General features: G+C 43.2%; 1 protein-coding gene across 3 annotated transcripts in view; it reads right to left on the reverse strand.

Moving 5' to 3' along the window:
- The window catches only part of LOC117158276 (protein trachealess), a 139,404-nt gene that overhangs the window by 93,533 nt on the left and 23,860 nt on the right, over positions 1 to 22,011 (reverse strand). For 2 of the 3 annotated variants that reach the window (XM_033336991.2, XM_033336990.2), the window contains exons 2-3: positions 13,342 to 13,374; positions 2,674 to 2,721 (exon numbers count right to left, since the gene is read on the reverse strand). In XM_033336991.2, the coding sequence (XP_033192882.1) occupies positions 2,674 to 2,721; positions 13,342 to 13,374 (81 nt within the window). The remainder of the gene's footprint in view (positions 1 to 2,673; positions 2,722 to 13,341; positions 13,375 to 22,011) is intronic. The other variant, XM_033336993.2, reaches the window with a different exon arrangement.

The raw sequence follows: 22,011 nt of genomic DNA on the forward strand, positions 1-22,011 counted from the left end.
GACTTGGCTTTTTACCGGCTCGAATAACCGAGTGAACGTTCGATCGCTAGAATCTTTTTACCAGTAGCGCAATTTTTTCTCGAATGGTCGTGTTTCCACGCGTACAAAGGATTCGGCCGACCGCTTGTTAGGTTGGCAGCCCAAGCAGAGGCATACTTGCCATTCGATAAGGTTGTCGCCTGGAGCATTGGTTACGCCTCCGAGGTCGCCACCCGTTTACGCCCACGTAGGTACCTTTTCTTTATCATCACACCTTCACGGTTACTCGCCGTTCCGCCGTGTTACACGAACCTCTGCAGTTTAACTGTTAAACCGTACCTGCCCCGCCATTAGTACGTGCGAACGTTCAATTATATCATCGAGATATTTTAATCTTTGTCCGAACGGACAGCGAAATGCGATCAAATAGTCTTCTAGACGAAGAACGACGAAGAACTACTGCTTGCGGCGGTTATTGCTCTATGTAGATTTTGTATTTTTTAAATAGATTTTGATTTACTGGGTCGAAAAAATATTTAGGAAACTTCCTGGTCTTTTGTAGAAAGGGAAGTATTTTGCATGGATCAACGACTCTCTCCAAATTTAATCTTCAGCATTAATGCCATTAACCGAGATTCCGGTTAACGCTACACACTAGAGACAATGATCTACAAGCGAAAAACAGAGGTCGGAAATTTTGACGAAATCTCTGTGAAGATAAGAGAAACCGCGTCGTCCCTCTGGTCTCACCAGCCGTACAACAATACGGGCTGATGAATTATTGTCAACATCAGAATGGGTTAGGACCTTCTGCAGAAATTTCATACATACATGTATATGTATATATATATATACATATATATATATCTGCAAGGCGGCATCTTCATAACGCGAGCAAAGGATTTTGATAGTCTTGTAGGTTCAGTCCTAAAGAACGTGGCGAGATGGAGAACGAGATACACCGTGGCAGATGCTTTGTTACGCACTGTGGTGCATAGGTGTATGAGTCATCGTTGTATTAATTAAACAAATCCCGAGGGCGCATAATTCCTTCAAGTACAAGATGCATGATTTTTTTTTAAATTCAGTTCCTCTTACTCGCGAAATGCATAATTTTTACATTCGACTTACATTCGACATTTGCAACTCTAAGAGTAACATCTTCTTTTAATTTTACCTCGCCTCTCGACCTCTTTTTTATTCTTTCATTTATTCTCGACGGATTATTAAAATTAATATCATCATTAACGAAAGAAATATAGAAAATATTCTTTACTAATAAGTGACAGATTTGGAACAACAGGAATTTGAACGATAGGTTATCAGCGTTTGAGCTTAAGAGGGTACGCGTACGAGGGTATGCTAATTTCGTGAGTTAAACGCGCATAGGGTAGATTAGGCTTACAATGATACTTGCAGGGGTTATAACGTAATTTAAATTAATGAGAGAACGAAACACGAGCATCTCATTACGTATCGTTAAGTTAAACCTACCGGACAAATCTTTCCCTTTTACTTTCACACTCATATTCTACTAAACTTAATGTTTCGATATTTCATATTTAATGTCAACTACATATACATATATATATATATATATATATATATACACACACACACACATATATATATATATATATATATATACACATATATATATATATATATATATATATATATATACATATATAAAATTACTAAGCTGAAAGTATATTGGAAGTTCAATCCACAAATGAACTCTAACCATCTCAGTTACGTTCAAACACACTCCAGCGTGTTCAAAGAAAACAGTAAAGACGACACAATTTGACGAAGTAAGAAAGGGAAGTAGAAGGATTCGACTGCAGGACCGAACAAAGAGCGGTGACGGGGAACGTGTGTGCGTGGACGCCGGGGGAGAAATAACACAGCTCGTGAAATGGCTTAGGAGAAGAGCTGATCCGACTTCGGATCGGGCCAAGGCGTTTCGTTGGTCGCTTGACCTCGTCGGGTAATAAGAATAAATGTGATTCTATTACGGGTTCAATTGTTACTGCGGCAGATAGGCCGTCCTCGAAGCCTCCGACGAAAGAGGGTAGATGATCGCGACCGATAGCACGGTCCAGGATGATTTTACCTGTACCGACGCCGCTTTTTCGCTCCCGATTGCCACCGATATCGATATTTCGATGGTCCGAACGATTGTTCGTGGCTACTGAATTAGAATTGCGTATTGGAAATAGTTCGCCCTAATCAAATTTGTCCGTCAAAGTGTTGATTGCTATTTTGCAATTGCAAACGATTGTAGATGCGTCGACGACTAAGTCGACAATTGATCGAGTTGGTTTGTGGTTTATCTGATCGTAGGAACTTGAAATGCGATTTTTACAGACAAATTGTAGTTTCATTCGTAGATGTTAACGGTAAGTATCTTACACCGTTAGAAAATTTCGCTTGTAGTTCATAAAAAAAGAAAAGAATGCTGTTATATATTTTTGAAAAAGTTTTATAGGGTGCTGCTTCATACGTTGGATTATTAAAAGCTAGAAGCACATGTTTATACAATAAGTTGGCATTTTCTATACTTTTGAAACACGATTGATATTTACAATGTCCAATCATCGAAGAAAAATCACAGAAATATCAGGGATTCGAAGCAACACCGAAAACTCAAGCACTCGCGAGAAATTACTCAACAGGATAAAACGTACTCACCGTGCGTTGACAGAGGTAGGATTTCCAACGTCGTCCATGGACGGTTTCCTAGAATGAAACCACGAATGAAATTCGTTATTGTTCGCCTGCAGCTGCATTAGAGCGGGGTATTTATACGTGCTGTACAGATTAGGCGTTTGCCACATTCTGCTGTACATTTCCGCGTCCATCGTTCTTTTACTGTCTCTCTGTTCAATCCCGAAGAGACCAACCCTCAGAATCCCACCCCATTGTGTCTATTCATAACCCACTATTTCAAAGTACCCTTCCGATCACTTCAAATAACCCAAATATCCATCGAACAAATCAGATCCTCTCAAGTTGACAAATCACCAAACAATTTCTCTCTAACAACGTTTCTTTGCCCAAATGACACCAGCAAGAAAAAAACATTCATCCCGTCAGTGTTCACCAAAAGATCACCGAAAGTCAGTGAAATCGAATGGAAAATCAAAGTTATAGTACGATAACGAAAATTTGTCCTCCTCTTCGCGATACAACTTCGTTCAGAAGTCTGTTTTGTCAAATTTTCACGATCACAAAGCGTCACTGAAACCGTGTCCGACAAGAAAGTTCCATCGTTAAATCCTCCTCTTCTTTCCAAATTCGTATCCAAGCGAGTAACACGTGGTTGAGCAACGACTCGACGCGAGTGGACGTTGCGAAGTACAACCCCCGATGACGAAGAGGAACAGAAAGGGAGGAAGAAGAGGACGAGCGCGCGAGTACCGCGACCGAGGACAAGACTTTTGACAGGCGCAACACGCACGCGGTCTGAGGGCGTGTGCATAAGTGTCATCGAGTAGAGGCGCGTGTCGGTCTCATGCTCGGCCTTGCCCGAGCCACCCCCGTCAAACGTCACCCCCACCAGTTGGTTGTCGCTCACTGCGCGCGCCCCTAGCACGACTTCCTCGCGCCACACGCGCTCTTACCCCTCGATCAGGGATGTTTAACCCCTGGGCGAGTCTGCACGGTTGCTCGAGAACTCGTTACGTCGCTGTTAATTGCGAACGACGTGGATCTCACTGGTGGTTTTCAGGTAAGCGATGGTTTTTTGGAACAGTTTAGTATCGTAGTTCGCTGAAAAATGCTCGATACCCGTACGTTATAGTATAATGATACTGATCGTTATAAGAATGCCCGATACCGATACTTTTAACGATCATTTTCGTTTATTTATACTGGTGCTCTATTTATACGCAAGGGCGACATTGTTTTGCCCGGAGTTTGTTTATCGTTATGTTTTGTACGTCCAGACGGTGTCAATATCCCGAGGCAAAACAACAACATAAGTCGCTCTCTATTCGCATCGTCCTCTGACTCATGTACCGCTACATATTGTTTCGAGTATCATATTTCCAAGAATATATCGAAAAAACAAAATTTCAGATCACAATTGCTACGTCTTCCGGGGCAAAGTTACGCGATCATGTTTTTTTGATCACGACACGCAAGAAGTCGGTGCTCCATCTTCATTTGCCTGAGATCAGAAGGGCTACGATGCCAATAAAACGGGCTATCTCGATGGTGGATTGCGTATCTGTGTCTATGCCACAACGTCACCCCTCTTTCGATCCGAAAGTTTCTCTCGAAGGGAAGATCACCTATTAAAACCCAATGGGATTATATTCTTAGAATGTATTAATGTTGCCAGGATACAAACTGATATCACACCGATATATGTATATATTTTTCCCCTTTTCCAATAGATAAAAGAGATAAAAATTGAACTCTGACTTTCTTTAAACAATATCTTTATTCGTTGGAATTTTAAAACGCGTCATAAATCGAAATACTGAATTATTTTCTTGCAGAAAGAGCCACAAACATCTATATTTTTATCGATACGTATTACGAGAAAGACTTCCGATTGTTATGTTAAGGGATTTTGTCAGGAAATATGGGAAACTTTCACCGGCTTAATTATGAAGCACAACCAAGCAACCTCTCATTAGCAAACGCACGATACTTTTCCTACGAAAGAAAAAGTGAAGCGTAGCCTGGTTACGCTAGATTTTATAACGCCTTAACCGGTAACTAGTCCGGCTGGTGCACGTCTACAGAGAAGCTCGGAGCCTAACCGCTGGACGTTCCTTTTACGAAGACGTTTCCTATGCTGAACTGTTACGACACGATGATGCTCATTGCCACCGACGATGTAGACGCTACATAAGTGCTAATGAGCGCTTCTTCTACCAGATTTCCATCCTTCTCTACCTTTCTCATCGATTACCGATCCAATCGTACGCGTAGAATGTTAACGAAGAATTTTTTATCAATTTCAACGAGTGCTAATAATATTTCTGATATGGTCAGAAGAAAGAGCTGTTAATACGAAGCTTAAAAATATGTAATTAGAAGAAACGAATTCAACAGCGAATTAGTTTCGCGCATGAGTAAAAAATAAAGTTGATTGGAAATTTATGATGACTAATAATTACCAGAAATAGATTATTATCGAGTTATAAATATGTATAGGGTTATAGATTTGCAAGCGTAGATATTAAATACCAATAAATATAGAAGGGTAGAAATATCTCTGGGTATTAAATTCATCTTTGACACGATGCGGTATTAATCATCTGTAATTGAATTACATGCACGTGGAAATTGTTCTGATCAACGTGTAGCCACGATAGATATGTTGGAATAAATTCTGGAATGTAGACACAGTGTTCCGTGTTTTGTCTCGAATCGATTAAAGCATGTGTGTAATATGTAATTACCGGTTACACGTTTTATGGCAGGCTAAATGGTTTCCTGGTTTCTTTTAATACTCGATAATCGATTCACGAGGTGATAAATAAGGTGATACCTTCAAATGGGAATATTAGAAGACTCAAGTTATCGACATCTTTAATACAGCTCTCTGTAAGCTCTCTGCCAACTTTACAAAGAATTCTCTTATTTATCAAAACCTTTTTAAAAAAGACGGTCGAAAGATATTCGCAAATTCTTCGCAAATATATCTTCCTACCGTATAAGAGGAATCTCATGGATTTTTTATATTTTTTACATCAAACATACATAGCAACAGAATTAACAACATCGATATCTTTAAACGTCTTCTACGCGGAAGTATCAAAGATCTCTGCACTGCCTCGAACAACCCCTCTCGCACGAATCACGCACGAAAGAACCAAGTAACATTCTCTCTAAGCTCGGCACGGAGTAAAAATGGATTTGGAGCTGGTCGGTGTGTCCGTGGCAAAAAGCACCTCTCGCGGGGTTCACGAAGGTTGGTCGAGCGCGGCGTGTGTGTGCACGGAATGGAAGGGAGGACGCAAAGAAAAGGCTTAAGCCGAGGGTTTCAACGGAGGGCAGAAGTAAGTATCCGATACCAAATTAAATGATAGGACGGCGTGCGCGCCGCTACCGGAGACCTGTCCTCATTCCAGCGCCATTTTCGGAAAACAGCATTTCATTGCCGCTGCAGCCCGACCAGGGTATAAGGAGGGTGGTATAAGGAAAAAAACTGAAAAAATCGAAAGAAATAGAAAGAGAGAGACAGAGAGAAGAAAAGCTCTCTCACGCGCGCAGAGACGTACATAATCGCGGACAATGCGACCCGTATACGGGTCCAGCGATCGCGGTAAAAAGTTATTTGTCAATTAATACACGCGTACCGCGTAGTTAGTCGCCATGAATACGCATGGAGGATACACGAAGACGAGGAAGCAACGGTGGCCACCGGTTAATGTTGTCGCATTACGCTGATGAGAAGAAGCCAATCATAGGGGGATCTTTACCACGGCGGCGGCAGATGGCGAAAAACACCACGAATCCGAGCGGATCGGTGGAATCGTTTCTAGAAGAGCACGGCCACTACAATGGAATGCTTTGACCGGATCCGATGCCCGTTCAAGATCCTACGGGACAGGATGGATCTTGAAGCTGCCCCGTCAGCCTGTGATCCTCGCTGTCGATTCGCCACGCATTTTTAGCAGCGTGCCGCACAAAGCGCTCTCGAAATTGGCTTCACCGCGATACGCGTGTCCCCCCAACGGCCGTGCTCCCGATCCTCCTTCTTCCTCTTACGTCAGCTCTCTGTTTTCTGCCTTTCATTCGCGCGTCTTCCATTCTAACCTGTTAACTCGAGAAAGACGAGTGCGAACTCGCGAGTTGAAACGAAATCGTTACAGCTATCTTTTTAATAATCCGTGGATAAGAAAATTATTCAGCTGGATTACTATGTTTCGATGTGTTCGTCACGAAGCTTCTTAATACCGTAGATGCGTGGTTTACGTCAAATCCCCTTCTCCTTGATATACTTGTTAATTGAAGATAAAATTTAACAGATGCCATTGATGCACCTCGATAGAGAACATTTCATACGAACCAACCTAACGTTTATCCATCTCGCATCATCGACACATCGTTACAGTCATATTCGTAATACGAAATACAAGATTTATATCCGTAGAATCTAAAATCATCTGGAATAAGATTAACTCGCGTTCCATACCAAAACCGACAGATGCGTTGATATCTGTGAACGTGAGTAATTTCCAAGTTGTAGAGCGTTACAGAGGATTAACGTAGAAGACCTGGTTTCGCTATTGGCATCGAGAAGATGAAAACGATGTCCTCGAGTGGTTGCGCGCCACACATTTTCCATTAAAGGCGGACGAGCAAGAAGAGCAACGAGCGGCGCGCGATTATATTAATTAGCGAATACCGTGAAACCCGCGTAGGCCGAAAAGAAAATCCGCCACGTAGCAAATATATATCGATGACGGGGCGAAAAAAGCCGGAATGCAAAAGGCCGAGGGTGAGGGAAGCGGTTTGGCACATTTTTTGAATCGCAGGAATGCCGATACAAGCTATTAGAGGGAGAGTCTGGGGCTTCTTACGTGGAATCGTTAACCTCGGACGGTAGCCACCCGATAAAAGACATCGCGGACGAGCTCTGAATTAATGAATCGAACGGATGTAAAACTGTCGCCCCGGCTAACTGTCAGAAGAAACGGAAACTGTACCGGGACGATCCTTGTAACGATAGTTTCGCGGCCAGCTGGACACGACCGCTCTTACGCCCGTTAAGGATTTTTTCGTTTACGCGTAAACGTAAGTACGTCTACGTGAATAGACTATGTGGTTACACGTTCAAATCATTTTCGAGTTTAACTAGGGAAGTACACGCTGTGTACAATGTTTTGCGAGCATTAAGAAGTTGTACTTGATTTACGCAGAATGCTAAATTTCCGAGTTTTTGGCGCGCGTCGTTGGAGTCTGCCTTCTTTGAAATACAATTTGTTTCCCTTCCTTTTCTTGTAACATCGACGATCTATCGCATAGATATTAGATCGCGTGTAAAAGGAGAACTCAGCTGATTAATCGATACATCGAAATATCTTATAGTTTTAAAATACCATCAAGTCGGAGCTATCTGTAAGTTTTCCAAAAGGATCACATTCTCATTTATCGATCGCATCAAAGAAGAAAATTATAAATCACGTTAGTCGATGTTAAGAAGATGTATAATGCGAATGACCATTCGCTTATCTCATATCGATTGCAACAGGGAGACGAATCGAAGAAGACACCGCGACACACCGTGAAAGCTCCAAGGTGGATGGCGTCGAACGATTTCATCGGATTCTCGCCGCAAGGGTCAAGTATACGAAGAGAACCGTACGATAGAGAGAAAAGGAAGGCGCGGCGGCGAAACGTACGGAGAAACAGAGACGGAGAGACGGAGAGCGTGCAAAAGAACGAAAGAAAGAAAGAGAGATGTTTGTACGCGCGCGTGTGCCTTGTGGTCACCCGTGGGCCTTCCATTCAACCGGTGGCTCGACTCGCCCACTCATTCCTTCATTCATACACGCTGCACGCGATTTGAATCGATAAGCAAACCACGGAAGCGAATCTTTCCTATTGGCTTGGCCACTGCCTCGTTATCCGCGTTTCTACACGGAGTTCTCCCTGTTCCCTTCTTTCTCGTCAATCTTTCAGTCCAGCATATTGCATCGAACGAAGTTACTACATTGTTTTCTCGAGAAAACAATTTTTCTTATATCTTTGTGAATTCTCGCGCTTTTTCAAAATTCTATTATTACGTAGCATTGAAATCGAAGAAGAAGCTGGTGTTCTTTGATGTCGTTAGAAATTGATTATTTAATAATTTCCTGGTAATTTTCAAGAGCGAGAGAATTATTCATCCTTCATTTGGGATCGTATTACCGATAAGAAAAAAAAGGGAGATTCGTATTTAGGTTCTCGGATATTAGCGCGATTCGATGAAAATCGCTATCGAGATTCGACTCGATATCGCTTATAATTCCTTCGAGATCAGTCGGGAACTCGAACTATTAACGACTACCTTCGTATTATACTATACCGTATAACTATTCCGATATCAACGTGTGCCACGCATAGTACGTACATTACATGGTGTGGAAATTTCTGAAATAAAACACCAATATCTCGAATGATATTGCAATAATTCCGAGCGAATCTAACCCCGGATTCTCTTAGCGAACAGGGGCAGGCCAACGAACGCGTTTCCCGTAAAGCTGCGATGATCGTCGATCCCCGATGCTCGAGGAGGATCCAGAAGCCACCGATCCGGAGTAGCAACCAGCAGCAGCAGCAACAACACGCGGAGAAGAAGAGGCAGAAGCAAAAGTAGAAGAATAAGGAGAAGAGAACGTGAGAAAGAAGAAGAGCTACGATCTTGAAAGGCGGAGGAGTTCGAGCGAGAAAGACGAAGAAGCCGAAGAGGGCGAGGAACGTGGAGGCGGAGGAGGCCAAGGTGGAGGTGGAGGCGGTGGAAGGGTGAAAGGGTGAGCGAGGGGGGCTACGACCGGTCGGCTGGACAGACGCATGGACGGACGGGATGGAAAGACAGACAGGACTGGAGACCGCTCATTACGGGCGGCGCATGCGCGAGGAATGCGGCGGCTCTGGTCTTCTCGATACAATAAATATAGGATCGGATCGGATCGGCAGGCCAGGCCGAACGAAGACCAACTTATCGGCCATGGTAATGGAGGAAAAGAGATAGAACGATGGATAAAGAGGAGGTACGGAGCAGAGGATGGACAGACACACGTAGAAGCAACGTTCAGCGGGAAAGTAAGGATGAATCGATGAACGAATCGGCGGACAACAATGCCGAGCGTAGTAACGACATCCAGTTAAATCGAACGCCAGCAAAAAAATACGCGGTTGTTTAAGAGACCAGGCTTATACCAGGCCGGGACGCGTATCCTTGGCTCGAGCCGATCACGGCTTCCGGCAAACGACCCGTCGTTCCTCTGTTATTACGATAGCGGGCCGACCTTATCGCGATCGGTGCGCGATCGATCACCGATGAATTAGTTTTTTTTTTATGTAAGGTCGAGTTGTGTTTGGTTAATGGAGATAGTCCTTTGGATCCGAGAGTACAGTTGCCAGAACTCCATTTATTCGAATTTGTCAGAGGACAAAGAGTTACGAATGGATATAATTGGTATCCATTGAATGAAAATATTTTCCTGGATAAATAATAATCGACGTTGTATCGCAAGGAAACAGATATTAGAGGATTAGAAAGAGGATAAGAGATAAGAAAGAAGATAACGAATGACATCGCATCACGATGGTTTATGACATAAATATATCTAAATAACACCGCGGTTAAATGGAACGTAATTTAATTCAACGGTCGTAAAACCGAGTAATTGCACAATTAGAAAATTGAGATAAAAAAGCAACGGCGGCATTTATCCGTCCTTAGTTCGTAAAAATTTGATTATCGGTATCGCTTAAGAGTCGACGAGAGTAACATTAATTAAAATCATTAGAGGGACAAGATGAATGAAAGAGGAAAAGCACAAACAGCCTGTAATCCGGACACGTTTTTCATTCATTATCGATAATTTCTGGCGAACAACGCCATTAAGCTCGGTAGAAGAAGCGACTCACACGCGAACGCGATCGGCAGTACGCGCTCGTTCAAAGTTAGAGGGTCGCGATGCACTTGAAAGATGAGCACCCGGTTTAAAATTGTAGGGAGCAGACGTGGCCGATGTATTCGCGATATAAACGCTGATCAATCAGCTCGCCGGTGCATTTAATCGATAGTTCAATAATTATTAACCTGGCTGAGGGAACAGGGCCTCCGCAAGATTGCCCGCTTTACGAATTCCCATCCTGATAGTTTTGTTTCGCGACTTATAAATTGCCTGTCTCTAACGATCTCTTCCAGATGAACAGCTCATTAACGACGCGTATAAATTATTCCAACGATATTTCAACGATATCGTCCAATCGCCGATGTATTCACCTATATCGATCGATGCATCCACCTCGTAAACGAACCATTTTCGTCGAGCTTCGATTTATCGACGATACGTTCCATTCTATATCACAGAAGATCGTTGTTCGCCTATAATAATGTATCAATTTCCACTGTTTCTATGTAAATCCAGCTAGTTTCTTACATGGTGTTAACCTTCGTGCAGATGTATTTTATTTGATCGTTTTATGTTCGATTTTTTCATATAGACCGTAGTATAATTACGAAAGAAACTCCATGATTCGTGATATTTTTTTATTTGAAACAAAGCGTGTTTTGAAAGAATTCGAACTTGAAGGGAAACTTTCCATTGAAATATTTCAAGAAAAGTAATATACCAAATCGTAGAGCGATATTTCAAGAAACACGTCAAATGAATTATATTGCGAAAGATTCGATTCGAGTCTTGTCGATGATCTTTTTTCGCTTCGCTGTATATTTCGGTGACAAAAAATGCAATTGGATGAACGATAAATTAAATAAAAGCTGGCCGATCGACTGGTAATATGTGTTCTTCTTACCGATGAGACCTGGTGGACCAATTACGCCATATTCCTTGCACGTGGTCCCCAGGCGTCTTATAAAAAGACAAAAAAGATGGAAAGACGTCGTATGCCGGTCGTATGCCGATAACGTCGTGCGAGCGTTATTAATTATCGTGGTTCGGCTGTTCGCAATTAGCGCTGGATCAGTTTCGGCTAATTACATCGAACCAAGTGTCGTCATTAATTACTTCCCATCGTCCGTTGAATTCATTTACAATAGCTTTCCCTGAAAAGCTGTCCCGGATCCTTCTACGATCTTGCAAATTACGCTCACGACCCTGCCTAGTTCGTTAAAATACTCTTTGCGACGATGCGTCCAGCTTCGTCTTTGTGACTCTGCTGCATTTATTAGAACAATTTGTCAGAACACGCATTCGCTATAACTGTAGCTTATGTGCACTGGAACAGCTGCGTCGAAATTGCTACAAAGAGAGATGATTATAGAATCTAATGAAAGATTAGATCTTGGATCGCACATACTTAAACGCTTGTCACGGAAAACTTCTACGCACGTATTACGTGTGTTATATTATACGAAGTTTGAAATTTCGTTAACGCTATAAATAAAACACAACTATCACGATTATGCGTAATACATTCGCATGATACATTCGTATGAGATTTCTACGCATAATATTCAGATACTTTCTTGCGCATCGTTCAAGATCGAGTTGCCCGTAATAGTACACATTACGATACCAGCAAATAGTTTTCCTATTTGAAACCTCATCACACGCAAATAAGCGGAACGGCGCAGAACGTGGACCATCCGCTGGAAAAAGTGGATTTGAAGCGGCGTGCGAATAGTCAGAGCGGAGAGAAAGTATTCGTGGAAGGGCAAAAAGCCGGCATCGACATGTCGATCGAAAGAAGTGTCGCTAATTTGATGTAGCCGGTGTATACGGCGGATCGTATGGCGGAGTGGTTTGGTCACTCGCGAGTTGATTTATACCAGTGGGCAAGAACCTCGTGGCAAAGCTCGTTGCCTTGCTCATTGCTTCCACCGCTTGTCTCCGTTCTCTCTCTCTTTCCGTGCTCACTTTAAACAATGGAATTGCGTAGCGACGTCAATCTCTCTGTATTATTCACCTCGCCCCTTCGCTCCTCTATATCCCTAGTTGTTCCCTGTTTTCGCTACCTTTTCTGTCTTTCTCCGTCACGTTTTTTTCCTTTTTCGATCTTTGTTCCTTCGTTTTTCTCCTTCCTCTCGTTTTTTCCAAGAGTTTCTCTTTTTCTGCATCTGTCGGTCCTCGCGGGAGGGAATACATCGAGAGTCGAAGGATCGTTTAAAACGGTGTTACCAACGCCTAACGCCTCACCGGGTGTGTCTTTCGACTCTCGAGTCTTCGTCACGGATCTTTTCTAATTTCACGGATATCAGTTCAAGGTTTGCATGGAATACGCGTGATCGATAGATAGGTACGTGTTTTTCGCGGTAATTCGAATAATATTTTCTGATGGTATTTGTGGCTTTGTTGGAAGCGATTTGAGACAGGAAATCGTAAAGTTGGTTGGACAGTTTCGGAGAAAGTGAAAGAAAGCAGGAACGAGTGGCGAATAACTCGAGTTGAGAAAGAGTAGATTGAGTTTGATAATATTTGAGGAACGTGTTCTGTGTAACACGTTTGAAACGTGTTCGTCTGGGTTAATATTATGTTTGTAGCACCTGTCACGAATGAAAAATAGAAAAACAAAGATGTCCTAACGAGCAATTCCTACCGGAAATATTACATATACGTATGGAAAAATATTTGCCAATCATAGCATTTTATAAATACAGATAATCCTAGAAAGAAGAATTGTTCTTCTACTAATTCTTGTACTAACTGCAAGTCATCTTACCTGTCTGTCCAACAGAGAGCGTCATCTCGATACCTAGAACAAGCGAACACAAAAACTTTGTTAATCTCGTATATTATCAAAAATCCTAATAATAATACATTTAATGATAACAGACAATAAAGTGCTTGGATTATTTCCATAAAGATTGAGACAATTGCGATTGATTATAAGCTGCGGGACATTTAAATAGCTCAGGATCTTAATAAATCAATGTTATACGTGTGAGATAAAAATATAATAAAAAAAACTATACTAAGTCGTATCAGAAATCTATCTTGAAGAATATTTCATTCAAGATAAACGAGTGTCCCGTATGAATTACGGGTAAGATGTTACGTACGTAATTATAAGTTACCTATAAGTCATCCGACATGATTTCTGTAATTACGAGCATACTGTATAATATCTCATAAATATCTGATCTGCATATAGCAATTCAAGAAGCTTCAAAATAAAATCCATATAAATAGCGATTTAAAATCGTACTTTCCTCGACGAATGCAACAATATCGATTATATTAATTTGTTATGGTGTACGATCTTTGCCCGGTCCCCTATACGCCAGTCTCAAGACCCGAGAGAACGTATCACAGCTTACAGGAAAAAGCTTTTATATGAAAGCCTAGCTGTGAATAAGATCGCCGTCGTAAATTGTGCGCGAGGCTAATCTCACGGTTGAGCGCGGCCATAGACTTCACTTCGTTTGACTTCGACGAGTAGCGAGACCCTCGAAAAAACTCTCTGTCGAACGAATTCGCAAGCTTTTCAATTCGTTCGTTCCTTGCAGTTTGCTTTTATTGGAAGCTAATGCTTTGGTTTAGGAAACAGCTAACAATAACCGAGACGTTTCGTAAAATACGTTTTCAACCCCAACTTTGTAGCTATTTTCACCTATTTCAGTAGCGAGATAGGTTTATGCCACGATACGCCATTAATCTCGAAGTCGCATAGAATCAATTTTAATAACTTTACGTTAACAAAAATATCTATATCGCAATTTTCTCTACCATCGATTCCACTCGCCCAACGTAACTCCTACAACAACGCTAAAATTCACCCCAAAAGTAAAAAAAAAGACACCTAAAAGACGTCCTCTTTCTCCATTCTTATCGCCGTGAAACTGAAACTGGAAAATCGTGAAACTATGTTAAAGAGAGAAAACCCTGGCAAAGTGAGAGAGAGAGAAAGAGAGAGAACGAGACAAGGAACGAAATAAATGAGAGAATCGAGATCAGAAGTTGGTGCGCGTGGTGTCGCGGATGAATCAGAAGGTGCGAAGAAAGTGGGGCCTGTCAGCGGGACATGATTTAAAGCCAAATATTACGACAGAGAGCACATTTCTCGAGCGTCCCGGCCCGGTTTCACCCTAGCGCGGCGTCGCGGCACGGGGGTGGCTGCGACGCGAAGGGATGAACCGTAAGTCGTGCAGATATGTTCGCCACGGTTTATTACCGGGATGCCGGAATGGCCCAAGCCCGTAGGAACATTGATTTAATGCGGGAGTAATTGGGCGACCGGACGTCTCTATGAGCACGCCACCTTCCACCGCTAATGTGTTCCCGCCCTTCTAACCTTTCGGTTAACCACCATGCAAGCGAGCCACGCTTCAACCCCCTCTTTTTACTTTCTCTGTCTGACGTTGTACAACCTCCACCCACGGGACGTGAGAAAGGCGAACGCTTTATTGCCGCTTTTATTGCTCGACGAGTTTTAGCCGCAGTTCGGATCGGCTTATGGCGCTTATTAAACTTTGATGTCACCAAATCGCTCTCGCGCGCCTCTATCTATACCATCCGCCTCGCTCGTGGCGTGCATGCTTATCTGTTGGGAATAATATGGGAGAAGGAGAAGAGTTGGCAGGTCGGAACAAGAGGAAATTTAGAGTTGGTATCTGTTCTTTTTTTTATCCTGATTTTGAGAAACGATACGACATCGTAGAGGGTGGTTCGGAGTTTCGACGTTGGTTAAGGTTTCAGTCAATGGTTTTGTTAGAATTGGTCGAATAGCAAAGCTGTATAGTAAAATATTGGAGATCTGATCTTTCTATCAGATACGCTGGAGAAATATATACTTCGTAATCGTAATATTTTTACAACCGAAAGGCGTAATATATTTATCCGTATCTTCTGAATTTTTCTATCTTTTAGATAGCTTTAGATGATTCGTCTAAGTAACGATTTTCGAAATTTTGTTCCATAATAGTTTTTCGAAAACTCGCGAGTATCGAATCGCAACTTTTCCTCTTACGAATTATTCTTTCGCTCGTTCTATCAAAAGTACAGACGCTGTTACGCTTTATTTTTATTACTTTTATTATCTGCAGAACCAATCTTCGGCAAGTGAATGTTAACTTCAGAAGCACGATCGTCGTTAATGTTAGGACGTTACCGCTTGCAGTTTGGCAGATCGGACACCCCTAAAACATCATACGATACGCATAACAGCCCATGATTCTCACCTTGGACGATATCGTCGTATATTCAGACACTTGACGACAATGTGTCTTTACGAGTCCATAGAAGGGTAAAGTTTCTTACTTTCCCGTAAAATTTTGTTGCCTCGACGGAGAGATTCCCGTTAAACGGGCAAACGGTATTACCGGAATTCACACTGATGATCGGCATCGCGTGCAGCAAATTGAAGGTTGCGTGTAGATTTGCGTGCGATATCGATGATGAAGTCTTCGAGCTGCTCAAATTTTATTAGCCACGAACTCCGTAATCGCCGTGAAGTAAATGCAAATGATTTCAGGCTGAAATAGGCGGTTGAGTCTTATTTTTCCCGCTTCACGTAACACGAATTAACCAGTTGGGGTAATGCCCGAAAATTACCGAGCATTTAGTCCCCCGAAGAATGCGCGAACCTGGACACAGGCCTCTTCTCTCGTCATATGCCATCTATCGAACGTGTTTACGCAGTTATAGTATACTGAAAAGTATTTCAAAATTCATATGGTTGATTCTGTAAACATCCATATAAACGATTCTATATATACGACGATTTTAACGCCAATCTATAAATTTATACAAAAAGTCCTCTTCCTTCTTTCTAAACTAATCGCTGCGCTTCTATTCGAACTAACAGTTCTATTAATTTGATCGATTTCGTTAATTCTATTATACTACTGCGAATCGACTTTTCAACAAAATTGCTCCCCTCGCCCGAAAAAACAGAAACCGACAGAGTCGACTCTGAAAATTACCATTGTCGTATCAACGGTAGAAAATCACCATTTCGCGACACGTGTCGATAAGACGAAACAGATCAGAAGACGTAGGCGTACCGCAAACGTGCCTTACGAGCAGTCATAATACGGGGGGCAGAGGTTTGCATCCACACATGGTGCGACCACGTGTTCCAAGCCGAGCCGGCAGCCGAACGGTGTAAACTTTAACTTTGCCTAACACCGGCTGCGCGGAATGTCCGTCCCGAGGACGAGCTGCCTTTCGATCCCGGCGTTGCTCTACAGAGGGTGAGAGTTCGCGCGGGGATAAACGCAGAAACACGGCGAGCTGAAACAGAACGCTCAAACGCGGCGGGGGAAACGCGACATGTATGTAATAACTAAGTGATGTGTCGGCATAGTAAGTGGCATTTTCGTTTGCCACACCTTGTGTAAAGAGGAACGTCGGAGGGTAGGAGAGTTTTAGGGTCGTTTCCCTTTCTTTTCAGTCGTTGACGATCGTGTTTGGTTTCCAGTTGTCTGATGTGAATTTATAAAATTTGACAAAACATTTGTGGAAAATCACCGGATACAAGAACACTATGGAAACGCGTGATATACGAAGATACACTTTTCGCGATATTAATCGTGTTCTCGTGTTTAAACTCTAAACTTCCTTAAACGCATCTCAAATCCCTTTTCCAAAGCCTCCCCTATCGAAGAACCAATTGCCAGAACTCCACTTAAATCTCCTATCACTAACGTCGCTATCGATTCTTCCTGTCGAACTAGGTTCAACCTTCAACGCGCGTCACATCTTTTTCAACCCGTTTCCCACACTCATCCCCTTCAAAATTACTTCATAGAAATGCAATCTGAAAAATCACTTCCATACTGGCAAACCATTACTCGAAATCGCTTGGCGTTAGCGTCCAACGAGACCGATTCCCTGAAATCTTTTTCCATCCGTAATCCGTATGGTATTGTACCGGCGTTAATTGTAAGTTGAGAGAGAGGGAGAGAGAGAGACAGACAGCCAGAAAGAGAGAGACACTCACGAACGATCGGGTGGCCGGATAAGAAACGCATTCCGGTTTTCGTCCGAAGAGACATCGGCGGAACTGGGCCTGGGTCTCTGACGGTATTGGAAGAGAGGGTTTTTCAGTGGTGCCGCCTCGTGTCTCTTCTCCCGACATCCGTGCGAATGTAGGAGCGTCGGGTGTGGTGTTCCAGAAGAGAGGCAAGCCTGCTACTGGTTCTCGAGGCTGTATATGCGGCCGCAAGAATGTTCGCCGTGTTGGTTCGATTAATCAGTCGTTTTTCGTGGCCTCGCTCTGGGCCAATAGAGGTAGAAAAACTTAACGTATGTGATAATGCGCCAGCTATGCCTCTGCCCTCTGTTCTTTCACTACTTCTCTCTTCTTCCCTTCTCCTTTCGTTCTTCCATTCTCTCCCTCTCCCGTTTTACCGTTGCTCTTGCTCTCTTTCTACTCGATACGCGTTTCGTCACAAGCTGGAACGTGGACCGCGCGCCCATGCTGAATATATACCTACAGCGAAACGACCACGGCCGAGCCGACGCCAGGATCACTGACCGGCAGGATGCTGTCTTGCAAGGGACTCAAACTTTTTTCACGGCGACAGCCACGAGGACACGTAACCAGAGGTCCGGCTCAAATATACTCGAACGCACCGGGGATGCGATATTTCAGCTGTGATCTTTAACGAGCGCGTCGCGGTTCGCTCGCGCGACCCACACCGCTACGGCGGATCAACAAGAGAGAGATAGAGAATTTGCTCCTCGACCGGCTCCGTGATCATTTTCCGATCGGATAAATTGATATGGATCGTTTCTTTCCTGGTCTCCTGGTTTTTGCCCTCGTTGTCGTTATCGTTGTTCACCGGTGATACCAGTGCCGTGTTTTCTTCCGTCGTTTCTTCGCTGCCTTCTAGTTTCATTGCCTGGGGTAATGGATGAGATACAAAGGATGCTGTTCGTAGCATGTTTAGAAACGTTTAATTTCTTGTTAGTAGTTGCCTGTAGTTTGTTGGTTGTTCGACGGCTTGATATTAATTTTAACGCTGGTAAGTTCTCTTTCTTCACGATACATACAGGTAAACTTCAAACGTATTTGGCCTTCAAGTTGAGCGCGTTATATATTTTCGACCAACAAGTCGGAATAAGAAGAATTATCCATACATCTTTAAAAAAAGAATCGATGATCGAGGAACGCGTGAGAAACAAAGCCTCGTCTGCTGCGTCTTCTAATTCGATTGCAACCTCAAACACAATCCTATTATACTTTCATCATACGTTCGTCGCTTCTCGTTAAAACCGCAAGAACGCAAACACAACATGCAAAACGATGCACAAGATCGCAGATATCTACGTTAGAAACAAGGAATCGTTCGTGCAACGATACTCGGCTCTTCCAGACGATACAATTTCGCGTAGGGAGCGTAATGGCACGCTTCTATCACGTTTTCCCTGTACGAACGTAGCGTTGCTGGAGAAAACATTTTGCTGTTAATCCAATACCGCAAAATCATCCAATTCCACGGCGAATTGTCACGGTTGCGTGTTTTTCCGCCGCGGAAAAACGTCCGTAGTTCGGTGATTAGTCTTTTTACGTTAACCTGGTTAAGATTACGCTTGGCTGGCTACGTACAAAAAGCATCGGTCTCGCTCGAACGCAGCTTTCGTGACGAAGAAAACGTCCGATTGACACGCGTTATGACATTCTGGTCTCGTGGCGTTGCGAAACACGCGTCTACCGATCGAAATCGACGTATAGAAAAATGGATGGAATCGAGATCGACGGTTCGACGGAGATCGAGGGAATAGGTTGACGTCGAGTTCCGTTCGACAATGCTCGCTTTCCCCTTCCGACTTGCGTCACGTCGCACCTTCACGCTCTGATCGAACACGCTTTTTTACTTTGCAACGTTCCTCGGAAAAATGGATACGCGTATGATTCCTTTGGTTTCGTTCGATCGAGCGCCGTGTATGGGGCAAAGATTCGGGCGATTGGATATTTGTTGCAATAAGCGAGGTAATTAGTGGAACGAGGTGAGATTGGGTCTTAATTGGGTTTGGTGAAGTGTTTCGTGCTTTTCGAGCTAAAAAGTCGGCTAAAAATAGTCCTCTTTGTACCTTCATAGAAGAAGATTCTTTGTTATATCTACGATAAGAAGTAACTGGTTAAAAATACGTAATACGATGTATACGAATCACTCGCGATCTCGTTAAACGTTTTATCATGACGCGCGAATTGTCATTTATAGACCTCCCGATCAGAAATCCATTAACATCGACCACTTTCCAAAGTTAATAAATGCATGTACTATTTCTGCGATACCCGTTAAAGTTTCGCAATATCATTAACTCTGTCGACTCACACTTCTGCGAATCGCAAGCACAAAACCGAGAACGTTTCTTCTATAAGGACAATTTCTTAAAGGCGTAGACAATTCCAGGACATTCCCACGCCACGAACGAGTCCGTTCCACGACCATTGTCGATCGCCAGCTATCGGCAAGAAATCCATCCACCTTTGATACTCTCGTCCACGCTAACCTCGGTAGAACATTCGATGTCTCAGTCTTAGGTTTTATTGAAAAACGCGAGGCCAGGACGTGACGAAGCGATTAGGCGGAGCGGCGATGAAACGGATCACGGAACGTACGCGGATCGAACGAGACGCATAAATCCTTTCTGGATACCGGCAGCAGACGACAAGAGGAGGAACAAGACCACTAGGAACGAAGAAACGGCGAAGGACGGTTCTCTGGATCTCGGTAGTGGAACGGGTGAGAAGATATCGTTGGCCGCGAGGTGTCTCCTCGCTTTCACAGTTTTATAATAAAATCGCCGTGTGCGAAGGGTAGAGAGTGAGAGAAAAAAGGAGAGAGAAGTTCTCGCGGAGATCGACAAAAAGGAGGCGTGCGTTTGGAAAAACACGAGATTTCAATTAAAGAGACAAGCTTAGTAATGAGGCAGCGTGGATTTATTGGCTCTCGATTCACGGCGTGGCGCCAAAACGTCTGCGTGTGTTGCTCTGCGGCCTGTGTGCCGATCCGCTTCGGGTCTCCCTCTGGTCCGCTCGAGCGCTCCGTCAGCAGCCAGCACGCGCGTGTTAATGTATGCGTGCGTGCACGTGCCCTACGGGCCACTCGGACCCTTGCAACCGGCCCTTTATTCGCCCCGACGCACACACCACAACCGTACGTTCTCCACCAGCCCGTATAAAACGGCCACCTTCTCGATCGACCGCGTTACTTCGACCTACCTACCATATTCCCCTGGAATTAGCTCATTTGCATCCGATCGAGATTCATTACCGTATTGCCGGGTAATAGGACAGTCTCATTCGACCAAGATCTTTTTCTCCCCGTCTCCTTCTATCTTTGCTCCTGCAACTGTCTCTCCTTGCTCCCTTATCTATCCTGGCCCCGATATTTCCACTACCGACGGCCTTCCACGGACACGACCGCTCTTAATGCGTTTCTCGTCGGTCTCTTGAGGCGGATCGGTAAGAGGCGGTGGGGTATTTTATGTATGCGAGAGAACGCACGTGAAATTCAGGTGAAAAATTGACATTTAATCGTGATTGTTGAAAACATTCGAACGATATCTTTTATTATTTGAATTCGAAAATAAAAGTAAGTAATATACCTGACAGATACATCGTGGTAGCTTAGCGAGAGACGTTTCAATAGCAAATAAACAAATTTTCCTCCAAGTGAAATAGCTATTTTAGCAGTAACGTGAGTTTGCAGTAACGTGAGCAGTAACGAGATTGATCGTACAGATAGCGTCGACATCGCGTTACTTGCAAGTTTTTCTATGGAATGGGAAGTGGACTTTTGAGTCTTTTTTAAACAAACTGTTAAATATATATCAAATGGCTACGATGGTTATATTGGAAGATGTTTGAGCAATAGGTGCGCTCGTATTTTACTCCAAGTGAAATGCATATGTATCAAGCAGTAGGATGCGAGATGTTTGAGAAATTGAAAATCGAGGTTGGTGATAGCGAGGCAGCATCGATATTCCTTTTTGTAAAATAAAGAAGCAGATTGTTGAGCTTTGTTTGGTCGGAAATTGCTTACTAAAGCGTGAAAGGTGAAAGATATATAAAATACTCGATAAAAATGATATCGCTGATAAACGTAACTTTGCTCGCGAGTAAAGTGGTATAAATTTCTTAAATAAACATCGTAATCTTTGTATCGTAACACAGCTTTCCTCGATGAAGCGTTACGAGTTAAACGAGTAAAAACGAAATTAACTTTGAGCAAACAAAATCGCCGAAGGTTTAAACGCGAGGAAGATAAGCGCCGAGAAGGCTGGCTGTTTTAAGTATCTTGTAACAGCGACAATCGATGTCGTTAAGTTATCAGACCGGACAGTGGTCTCGACACTTTGCATAATTGCCGAAGCCTAATTAACTTCTTTCGGCTCGAGGTGGAACTTAACGCACAGATAACATTATTTTCGCAGTAAT

The sequence above is a fragment of the Bombus vancouverensis genome, chromosome 10 (genome assembly GCF_051014615.1).
Source record: "Bombus vancouverensis nearcticus chromosome 10, iyBomVanc1_principal, whole genome shotgun sequence".
Lineage (NCBI taxonomy): Eukaryota > Metazoa > Arthropoda > Insecta > Hymenoptera > Apidae > Bombus > Bombus vancouverensis.